At 39.4% G+C, this 12,346-nt stretch overlaps 1 protein-coding gene across 2 annotated transcripts in view; it reads right to left on the bottom strand.

Annotated features, from left to right (window-relative positions):
* ELMO1 (engulfment and cell motility 1) overlaps window positions 1–12,346 on the bottom strand; it is a 413,997-nt gene that overhangs the window by 129,704 nt on the left and 271,947 nt on the right. For both annotated transcript variants that reach the window (XM_073332875.1, XM_073332876.1), the window contains one exon: window positions 5,824–5,960. In XM_073332875.1, coding sequence (XP_073188976.1) covers window positions 5,824–5,960 — 137 coding nt within the window. The remainder of the gene's footprint in view (window positions 1–5,823; window positions 5,961–12,346) is intronic.

Raw genomic sequence — 12,346 nt, 5'->3', positions numbered from 1 at the left:
GGTATAATCATTCAGCTATCCCAACATTTTCCCTAGTTAGATGCAAACATTTCATTTCTAAAGTCAACCCAGAAGAAATTACATTCACTGCTTCACAAATGTTGAAGTGCCCATAAGAAAACAATTAACACTTTTGTGAACATCTGTGAAGAGCTACTTAGCACAGCGCTATTAAAAAGAAAAGCATGGTCTGCACACTGGATTTTACTTTTCACTTTTATTTTTCCATTACCTATTTTTTCCCTTTCAGGTGGCACTGCAGGTCCTTTAATGTTCCCTTTCTCCTTTACCTGTCTCCCCAACCCTCATCACGGTACCTCTTTCTGACTGTCCATTAAGCGACTGGTTTCCCTCAGCAAAGGATATAAGCAGTTTCTGTGATTCAGGACCTTTGAGGGTCCTGCTAAATAGATGAAAGACTTTTGCAACCAGTTGAGGCTGCTCCATAAATCTAGCGGCAGTGTGATGCAGTGGATTGGGCAACGGGTGAGCAAGGAGATGTTCTAGAGACCTAGGTCTATACCTCATTATGCTATTGGCTTCCTGTGTGATCTTGGGCAACTCAGACCTAAAGAAGAGCTCCTATAAAAGATATTACCTCACGCATCTTGTCTCTCTTGGGCAAGTCACTAATATCCTTGTGCCTGTGTTCCCTATATATAAAATGGGGATAATACTTAGCTAACTCTGAACAAAACATGCTAAGTATTATTTCTATCAGTAGAGGGAATCACTTGAGAGTGATACAGGACACTTTCTCCTCTTTTTTCAGTGTTTTGTGCTGCCCCGTGGGAACAGAGTGAATGTGAATTTGGACTTAATGTTAAGTGGCATTTAGAAGGCATGGTCAGTTCTTGTTGTTATACTCATGAAACTGGAATTCACCAAAAAGTCCAAATTAAAGCCCAGATTTCAGACAAAGTCTGTGAGCTCCACACAGTTTGTCATCATTCCAACCACACACTGTACCACCTTCTTGCCAGAGGATGCCTCAAGGCAGGTGACTGAGTGCTTGCTGCAGTGGCTCCAGGCTGACGACTTCACTCTCCCTGGACAGCCCCCATAGTCCCTACTTTCAAACAGTATTTGAAAATACTCTTTTCCCAAGTGTTCTCTATTCATCACAAGTAATGCTGGACCAAAAACCACTTGCCTCCCTCAGTACATTGCTTACATAATTATTCAGTTTTAAATCCTGCTCTTGAACAATTAGTCATATTCTAAACCTGCCCTTGAGTAATTATACATTCTAACTATGCCTACAACATGAAGTCACTAGAGAATCTGAGAAAGAACAGCATAGTCCTTTCAAATCCTCACCAAGCAGAAAAACAATATTTTTCATTTTTTATATTATGCTCATTGTCTTTTCTGTTATCTTGTCATAGAACAAGGAAAAATGTTCAGAGTGTTGGAGTGTATCACCAATAAATGTCTTTTGTGGTCATCAAATGCCTCAGCACTTGCTTTGGTATTTAATTACAGGATTCACAAAAGATATGTATTGCTTTTATCTGCTGCCAGTGTGAATGTTACCTATTAAATTTACTACTGACCAACACAGAGCACTGTTTGTTAAATGTATGCCTACAATATGTCTCATATAATTTATGTATGTTCTTAATATAATCTCATAAATTATCAATTTATGCCCCATTCCTGCACTGGGATCTAGTACCATGGACTGCCGTTGCCAGTGAGACATTCCAATAAAGTCACTGGGACTCCTCATGGATACACAGGTCTAGGGCCTTATTGTGGTTCGCCTACAAGAAATAGCTAGGAAGATGTATCTGTCTTGTATAGTAATTTGAAATTACAGTTTTAATTGAACTTTGCAAAGTTTATAGCATATAGCATTAATTGGCAATAAAAATATATCTTCAGTATCTGAGAAGGATGACCTCAAATGACTACATGGTAAAATGTATGAATTATATTTCCGCAATGAGGGAAAATCTTGACAATAAGACATCTTAACTCTCTAGTTTTTTTAAAAAAGCTATAGGTTTAGGAATTTATTAGATTTCCTCCTGCAGCAGTTGCTTCAATCAAAGCAGGAGCTGTAAGGACTTTAAAAGCTTTGGATTTTGGTGGTCCATGGCTTTATCTTGGGAAGGTCATTCTGTCAGCCTTCTTGAAATGATACAGTCTACACCTTCATTACCACTAGAAAATCTTAAATGTGAATACACTACAATAGATTTACTCCTTAGAGCTGTACTATGAATTTTCTTGAACTACCTGGGTGCTGTGGTTTCTGCAAGACAGAGACTTTTGTATATTTATTGATTGAGAACCATTTGAGGTCAACAGTAAGTCCAGGAAGACTCAGGATTTACAATTCCAATTGAACAAGAAGCTGCCAAGAAGCCTTAAGTTGAGCAGTCTGATGGATGAATGTTCATGCAAGACAACCAGACAGATCCCTTTGAAATGCTGAACAGTCTGAGTTTGAGTCACTGCAAATGGTTACAGTAGTTTAATACTTTGAGAAAGTGTTTATATTTAAGAATAAAAATAGTTGATTTATAGCCTCACCAGATTTTCAGGGTGAAAACCAGGATTCTTGTCCTGAAGGAGAAAAGTTCACATTCTATGGTTTTATTGGGGATGACAGAGATTTGAACAGGAGATTTTGACATGCTAGTCACAGTTGAGTCAGGAGCCACCGACTTACATTTAGGCTCGCCGCTCTCAGAAGTCCCTAGAATCTCATACTCAACATGGATGTGACTCTGTGTGTGGAGGAGGACTGGCCTCGAGGGGCTGCTCACAGAGAGACTTCATGGAGGCTGCAATGGTGACATTATCATATGACAGACATGGGGGTGATCCATGAGGTGCATATGCACTCACCTATTCTGCTGTCATATTCACCCGCTCACATGGCCAACTGCTCCTTCAGATGACCAGTGAATGCAGGGGGTTTACAAAAACCAGGATGTGTGACCCTGTTTACTACTCACTGCTGGGGTGCCTCCTTGTGGCTTATCTGGGGATTAGCTCTCAACTGGTTTGACACCCCCTTCTTTGGTTGCTTGCCCCGGACTCCAGTTACTAGTTTTTGCAGCGAAGACACAGTCTCTGATGAAATGGGCAACAAAGGGCCAATAAACACAAGCTGTTGTGGTGTGGTAGGTTTATGTGATCACCAAACATCTTTTACATAGGACACCAAACAGCCATCTCTCATTTAGTCCCTATTAAGCTAGATGTAAACCTGCACCCTGCTTTTGAAAGGTTCTGTATTCCATTACCAATCCCCTGGACTAACTCAGTGCCCCCTAGTTCACCCACATTAATCTCAGACCCGTCAGTAAAACTGAGACACAACCTTTCCCTGTACCAATATACAACATGTATGATTACGTACAGCTAGGAAAGATTATTATATTTACAAAGGCACAAACCATATCGTACTTTTACAAACAACAACTGATGACATAGCATGCTAAAGGCTCTTTGATCACCTGTGCACTCCAAAACCAGACATGTTTCAAATAAAGTGAAGTTGTTTCCATTTGCATGTCTAACTACATCTTAATTTTTCTACAATACCCACCAGATATGAATAATGTAAGCCCTAAAGTATGTCATAAAGGTACAATATAAGTTTAGCTGCCTGACTGAATTATTCTATACAGACTTCTACCTTTATATTAAGACTCTGAAAAAAGGTTACAGTTATAACAGCAACATCCCTCTTCTTTAAGATATGAGGAACATTAGAGTTTCTTTCTAATGCATGCAAGTGTAATAGCCAGGGCTGACAAGAAGTTTAATGAGGGAGCGTTTAAAAGAAAAAGCATGAGATCTTACATAGGTCTTTGAAAACACACAACAGAATTCTTCAAACAGTATGCTGCTGTTAAAAAGCTTTAAAATTAATGAACAGTGGTGGAATCTCCCCAGCATTGAGTGCAGTGGCTGGATTTCACCACTGAAAAGTCTTTATCTATGGTTTACTGAGACCTTAAGAATAGACTAAGGAACCAATGGGAAAGTAGTGGGGAGTTCCCAACTATTCGACTTTTAGCAATCTAACCCTTCTATGGTGTGAGAGGTGGAGAATAAGTCTCCAAATGTGCCCACAAGCTAGGTTGTAAAACCTCTTAATACCTATAGAATGTCCAATTTACTTTGATTAATCAAAATTTAAATTAATAGAGCTATCCCTTCTTCATTATGATTAAAGATCACAGAGTAGCTCTCAAGCAGAAATGTTAGGTTCCAAGAGCCTTACTCCAGTATACCGAGTTTCCAACTGAGCTTCGGGGAAAAAGAATTCCACATCTCAAGTGATTAACAAACAGTATGAAAGTGGTACTTTCTGACATTACCAGGACGATAAAAGTTATTCTAACTAAAAACTGATCTTAAGACTTATGAAGATAGAAAGTGAGGAGAAGCAATTTGTCATGTATGACAACAAACTGCATCCTTTGTGCTGTCTCCAAAGAGGCACTCATCTGTAAAAAAAAGGGCTAAAAGATCCTATCCTTTTAAAAGTTTAAATAGTACATTAGAACAGAAAGGCAACTGTGCTTGGTCTTCCAAAGAACCCTAGAGCAATGTATAATACCGAAAAATAAATCTATTAAGTTTCATCCTCCACTGAATCTTTTTGGAGACTGTCGTCAGAAATGGGACTGCCCTATTACACTAATCCACTAGGATAACTAGTTGCATATTCTCAGTTTGGTGTGAAGGCAATTATATACCAAATCCTTATTGGGCTGGGATGATAATATAGCTTCAGTGATCAACATCCATTCATGCACTTGTTAAATACAGTCACTTATTTTGATGACCTCTTTAAAGGTGTTGGCATATTTATACATGTGAGTTAAATTTTCAAACTATCCAGCGAATTGTCTTGCCAATGCATTTTTGGGTAGTAAATAACTGTACCTCTTGGCCAGTAAACTACACACAACACTAGTGTGCTTTTTTATGGGCATCCCTTCCTCCTTTTGCCAGAGTGTATGTCCTCATTGGCAGCTACCTGTATCTAAAAGATGGCCAGTCCACACTGTGTCTTGAAGATCCACCACTACTTCATCTAGGGAATACTGTTTTTCCTCACTTAAGCAGCCAACCCTCTTTCAGCTACATTTCAGTTTGGCATTAGGCATGAAGCATCCAAGTCTAATGCCAATAAGACTCTGTGTATTGAACACTGGAGCTGTTGGAGCTGCATCAACTTCTCTATTCCCAGTCTTGGGCAAGGGTATCAAGAACCTGTCAAACGGGCCAGCAAGGATGAGGGTACTTGCTGGCAAGTCTGGCTGGAATATAGAATTCCAGACATCAGTGTTCAAATCTCTTCTAATAAGTCTTAGCACTGCAAGCTTTGTTACTTCAAACTCCAGCAGCTGACATGCATAACATTAAAGTTGCAGCAGGATCATGTCCACTCTTGAATATTTTACCACTTCAGCACTCAGGTCATCCAAATGAAATTAAAGGATGCACAAAATTATCACTGTTGTACTCTCCCTGCATTATTTACAACCTTGAAGGCTGCAGCATTTCAGAATGGTATTAACAATATAAAAAGGCAAAGTTTCCCCTCAAGCCAGGTTTTTTGCATTTATCTTCAGAGTCTGCAGTGTAACATAACTTTAATAGGTCAGAAAGCCTCCACAGACCCTCCCATCCACTGCTCTTTGGTTTCTCAGTGTTGACATGCAAGGAATTTACATAGAAGAAACCCAGGAGAGAAGTAAGTGGGAGAGGAATGTATAAATCCCTTGGGCCTCAGTTAAGAGCACACATCCATGTCTTAGAACTACTGTCAACTAATTTCCCCTCTCTTGCCTTGTTGAAGTCTTCAGAGGTTGCCCTCATTTCCTTCCACGTCTTATTCAACAGCTGGATGCAGATGCAGAAAAACTCCTCAAATGATCTGTCGTGCGTGAAGAACATGGGGTGGAAATCATTGCAGGTCTCACTGGCTAAAGACGTAAGAGAAGGGGAAAATAAAATATTAACAGGCAGGACCCAAACTGGAAAAAAAACACCCGCATCTGGAAAATACGGTAATTCCTAGGAACTGTATTTCTAACCAGGATAGAGGTGTAAACACACCACTTTGGAAAGCCAGCCCTGGTCTGCAATGTAAAAGTGAATGAGACACAGTGTAGAACCTCTTTGCAGGAAAGGGCAACTAGATGCTTGCCTGGATGGTCTCTCAGAGGTGACGGCAAGTTGTTTGTGCAGAGCTTTACCGTCCAGGCTAGGATGAAGAAAGGCATAGACAAAACTCCAAGCCTAGTCATCAAAAGAAGAACCTACCCCTCTGTTAGCAGTATGTACACCAAAGCCATGCTGACTGAGAAGCGGACACTGAACCCAAGCAGTAAGAGGATACAAAACCATCGTCTGATCAAAGAACAAGCTCTGCTAGCAGTAGCTGATGAGTTCCCGTTTTCTGTGGCGGTATGCCACAGAGGTATCAGAGAAAGTGATTTTCTATGTGAAAGTGTAGAGATGTTTAAATATATACAGCTAAAATAAATGTTAACAAACAGCTAAACAGAGTCCTGTTCCACATATCGACAAAGTTTTTTCTAAAGGAGAGACTGAATACAAACTCTCTCTGTGCAATTCTCTTCAACCCTAAAGTCAAGCATACATTTAAAAACAAAAGAAAAAAAGAGAGAAGAGAAGGCCTGTGAGACACAAAAAGGAAGAAGATATTCTGCCCAAAGAGGTTGTCCTCTCCTGTAGGACTTACTGAGTTATGGCCAGATTTTCAGAATCTTAGGGCAATGGCAGCTGCTGGGAGTTGAGCACTTTTGAAAATCTGGCCACTGGTGACCAATTGCCCCAAAGGACATTTTACCACCTATGCTGCTGCAATTGATGCAGTTTCTGTCACCAGGCTGCTTGCCAGCATCACAAAGACTATCGGGTAGTCTGAGCCCATCCTTGATACATCCATCCTTCATCTCAATTAACCTTAGCTCTCCTCCACATCAGCTAATTAACCTTAGCTTTCCTCCACATCAACAGCCTCCTAATCTTCCTCATTAGCAACTCACAGACTTTTACAGCAGCAACCTCACCTACCGTCAGGAACAAAGGAGTAGTCAAAAGCAGCCTATGTGACATATTACTAGAACAGTAACATCACGTACCCTTTGGGCAAACTGCTTCCCAACCTGCGCTCTCACACATGCCTCACTATCCTTAGTAACCTCTTCCTCCAGATTAAATTTGCCAGATTAGACATGAAAACTCTTTGGGGGTATCCAGACAGAACTACCTGACTGAGAGATCCCCAGTGATGAGGAACACATGCCTCTTTTCCTGAGCCTGGCTCCTTGCCTGCTACAGCCCCATGGGAGTGATGCCTCTTTTTGAAACCTGTCTTTCTGTTTGGTATGTATAATTACCTTTGCCATAGCAGTTGCTGCTGCTATAGGAGCACATTGTGCATGGAATTACTTAGTGCCTCAAAGAAAAAGGGTCTCTGATCTTTCCTGAGGTACAACATTCCAATTATGGAGGCAAAACTCTGAAGCTTAATCGCACACATGAGGTTTAATTGTAATGTCAGATCAAAATATAATCAATTTCTTGGCTATAGAGCTAGGGACGGAGTTAATTTAGGAGTTCAGGTCACATTCTAATCAAATGAAATCCATTCACTTCCAAGGCTGTGCAGTCAAGGGCAAATTGGTCAAGGCAGCAGCTCAGTTTATGAGTAAGGCCTCCTTCCCTTAAAAAAATAAAATGCCAGCGGCCTGGTTTTCAGAGCACCTTCAGCTTCCCTCCATTTCAATTGGAGTCATGAGTGCCCAGAATTTCCAATTATCAGGTCTTCAGCCTGTAATAATGGCAGTGGCACAAAAGAACAGGTTTCTCAGAGCGTGCTTGTCCTTAAATCATAAAATATTATAACGATGAGGAGAAATAAAATAATGTCAGGCAGAAGAATGCAGTCAGTGCCGTGGCTGTGTAAATCAGACCATGAAACAAGGCAGTAACTATGAGGTATGCTGGCCTCTCTAATCCTTCTCAGATTAATCCTAATCACAGTTCCTTCTTGTTTAAAAATAAATACATCAATAAATCAAAATTAATGTGAAATTTATGGATCCTCAGAAACTTGATCATCAATTCCAGGCATGCTCCTCATAATAAGTACCAAGCTGTATTCTTATTTTGATTGTTTAAAAAAAAATAAAAATAAAAATTGGGGGAGGCCAATGCTTTTCTAACTAGTCAACAGACTGCAACTTTCCTGCATCTGTTCAACTCAGAGAAAGAGTAAAAATAATTCCTCTCAATCCAAATGGGGCAACTCAACTCAATCAGAAGACCAGAGCCAATATGTCTTAAACCATGCTAATCCCAACTAACCAGACTCAAAATTCAGAACTGCATCATAAAGAGGTACCTCAAAATTTCCATAGACATCCAGATGGTAGAAAAAATTCCATGCTGAACTTCAGTAACACTTTTGTTTGTCTGGAAAACGACTCTTCCATGAAACTGGATAATTTTACATTCTTGAATCAATTATTATTATTGTAGTGTCTAAAAGCTCCAACCAAAATCACAGCCCATTTTACTAAATGCTGTATAAGTGCATAGTAAAAGAGAATCCATACTCCAAAGAGCTTTAAACCTAAATGGACAAGACGACAACGGATGAGAGAAAGGCAACATTATTATCCCCACTGCACAGATCGAGAACTGAGGCACAGAGAGATTATGTGAGCTGGTCAAAGTCACAGAACAGGGTGTTTGCAGCAGAAGCAGAAACTCTACCCATATCTTGAATCCCCGGCTGAATGTTTTCACCACAAGGCCATCTTTTCTCTCTGAGGAGTGGTCAAATTTAGAGAGTGGTCAATATTACTATGTAATATTTTGCACAGCTCTAAGTGGCAAGTTAAAACGGAGGTTCACTGTCAGACCAATTTGGGAAACATTGTATGGAGCCTACTTGTAATATTCCTGACGTTAGGCACAGCACTATCAAACACATTTCCATTTGCAGGAACTAGCCAAATTTATTATTAAATAAAAACACACAAATATAAGGCTACAGCTCAGGGACTTAAATCATCATAGTTACTTATCCTTGTTGAATGTTAATATTATGCCTTATAATAATGTTTCTCTGAGACCACCTTTGAAAGACAAATCAGAAGAAATATCTGGTCTGTATAAATCAGGCTGAGAATTTGCTAATTCTCCTTTCCTAGCAAAATTCTTATACCTACTTCTCTGAACTGGAGCTTTGTGTGCCACCTAATGGGATTCAAGTAATCCTTCAAACTTTTAGTTCCTCTCTGAGCATGATTTCAGGAAAGGAAGTGAAGCTAATTTACTGATCAGAAATGGCACCTGACAAAACATAGCTAATTTCTGGAAGGCAATATTTTAATGCATGCTTTTTTCAGAGATTTACCCAAGTACATGTTGGCTATTCTAAGAGACTTTTAGGCTCCCCAGATTACTCATATTTTAAATAGATTTGTTATGTTACCTTTTGTTTCCCCTCTCTGGGAAGAAAAGAACAGGAAAAATGAAAAAAACAAACAAACAAACAAAAAAAACTTGTCCCTCGCCTCCCTATTTCTGGAACCCCTTTTCTCATCAGAGAAAGAAACAAAATCATGGCAGGGTTCTTCCTCATGGCACTAAGAATAGGTTGATCTCTGCATGTTCACATCAGCCTGCTCTTGGAACGACAGTGTGTACAGTATGTTCTGATGAGTGACTGACATGGAGACCAATACAGATTTAAATTTCAAAGTGGGTACAGATTACAAGAAGTTCTCCATTCAAGACAGTTCCTGCAAAGGATGAATGAGCCAGTCCAACTGGCTGGAGTGTCAGCTTTTCACAACTCACAAGCATGAATCTAAGGCTGCTAGTTGAGCAGAAGGTGATATGCTATTGCACTGATATATGTAAGTTATATGGTTACCAATTCAACATACAGGTTTTGGGGAAAAAAGTCTGACCGAACCTCTTCCCCTCTCTTCAAAAAATTCCCAGTAGTCCTCCCCCTTGAAAAAACAAACCACCAGAAGTTTTTAATTATTATTGTTTTTAGCAATACTGGAAAAGTAATAGAAAGAAAAACAAAGAAAGAAGCAGGCACTGACAGAGCAGCAGAGCCTAATGCTAGGGCACTGGATTCACACTCAGAAGACTTAGGTTCTATTCCTGGTGCTGCTGCTGGCCTGTTGATGGACTGTGGGCAAGTCACTCACCCTCCACACTCCCATGCCTCAGCTTCTCCATTGTAAAATGGGGATAATGATAGTTACCTCCTCTGTAAAGTACTTTTGAGATCTACAAATGAAAAATTCTATATAAAAGCTAGATATTAATATTACTACTACTACTACATGAAAAATGAGCTTTAAAAATGAGAAACATATAGGCCATTACTTTCAAAATCAGCTCATGATTTTGGGTGCCCAATTTGGGACATCTTTAAGGGGCCTGTTTTCCAGAAGGCAGTTGTTAGCACTTTCAAAAGGGGCCAAATTATCTGAAAGATCTTAGCAACCACACTTTGAGACAGCTCAAGTAGGAAAGCCCAAAACTGCTACTTACTTATGAAAATCTTGACCATATTGTACGTACTATAGTCTAAATAAGTAAGAGAGTCCATCTTCTAGTGGAGCTATAAAAATCAACAAGACCAAAGACAATGAATAACCATGAAGCATAGAGTATTCCTTTAGTGTAATAAGTAGTAGAGTAGAGTGAAAGTTGCAGGGTGGGGGGGAAGGTCCATGAATATTTGTTAAAAATTAAACACTATTTCACTTCAGTTGTATTCCTACACCTTCTGTGCTTGATTTCTGTGAAAATTTCAGTGGTAGATTTACTTCACCACAAACATTTGCCATAAACTAATCTTAAATTTACACATTCAGCACACAGCCTGGGAATAGATATCTCAAAACCCCTTACAAAGTCCTTGTACAGAGACAATTAAGCAAGCTAGAGAAGGAGTTGACTTCACTCGTAACAGCTAGGACCACATTCACACCCCATTGCTATTGTAAACGTAGGGAGGGTGAAAATTAAATATAAATTCTGCATAAAAGCAATAAATTGTTCATGTCTAATTTTACTAGGAATTTGTGACAGTCTGTACCCCTATGTTCACCTCTTTTACAGGACCATGATACATTTTGTTCAAAGTATGCCTTGTGAGGTATCATTTGAAAATTCGTAATTTTCTAATTATTGTTGTTCTGGTAAAATATGTGTGGCAATATTACATGTAAAGTTATAAGATTCCTCTGTATGGTATTACTAAGACATGTTCCAAGTCTGGGGGAGCAGCCATAAACCAGTGCATCGACAACACTTAAAGAACAAAGGAAGCAGCATTGGACTGGAGGAGGGATCCTAACTGAAAGAGATTCAGCCAGTAAGCCTGCTGAAACATGTGGTGAGAGACACTTAGCTTTGAATTCACTCTAGCTTGTTAACTTGGCATTAGTTGTGTTTTACTTTTATTTTCTTGTAACCAATTCTGACTTTTGTGCCTCATCACTTAATCTACATTTTGTAGTTAACAAACTTGTTTTATGGTTTTTATCTAGACAGTTTGTTTGGATTGAAGTGTTTGTGAAGCTCCATTTGGGACAACAGGATTTGTGCATATCAGTTTGTATTAATACAATGACAGACTTTATTTGAGCTTGTAAAGGAGAGAGCTGGGCAGTACAAAATGCACATTTCTGGGGGAAAGTCTGGGACTGGGAATTTGTTGGTGTTGTTCGACAATGTAATTTACGAGTGGTTGGTTATAGCATTCACACAATATAACTGGAAGGCTGTGTGAGAGCAGACCAGGAGTGGTAGCTCTCATAGCAAAGTAGCGTAAAAGGCACACCAGGCTGAAGAACTGAGGGAACACAGCTGTTCATCAGTCCAGACTGTACCCTCGGTAATGTCACAGTACTTTAGACAAAATATGTGAGAGCCAAAAAGGAAAAGGTTGAAAAACGTCATACTCCAATTTAACTGCAACCTCTCCCTGCACAGCTAGCCCCCTGAAAGATTCAAAGCCAGAGAACTTCTTCAAGCTCTTCTCTTGATGTTAAGGATTATAAAGTCACTGTATAAGGAATGGAAAATAAAACAACGTGATTAATCACATGTAAAAACTCAACTTGGATGGCAATATGCACAATCAGTCCACAAAATAAAATCTGAAGATTTTATTGAGTAAATCTGGGTAATGAATAAATTTGATAAAACTGCTATATGACTGCAGATATTCCAAGAGCAGAGGGAGAGAGGCTAAATTAATCAAATAAATGATTCACTCAACCACATAAATAGGATCACT

Source organism: Lepidochelys kempii, chromosome 2 (assembly GCF_965140265.1).
Source record: "Lepidochelys kempii isolate rLepKem1 chromosome 2, rLepKem1.hap2, whole genome shotgun sequence".
Classification (NCBI taxonomy): Eukaryota; Metazoa; Chordata; order Testudines; family Cheloniidae; genus Lepidochelys; species Lepidochelys kempii.
Note: the sequence above shows the minus strand (reverse complement) of the source record. Positions and strands in the feature narration are given on the sequence as shown.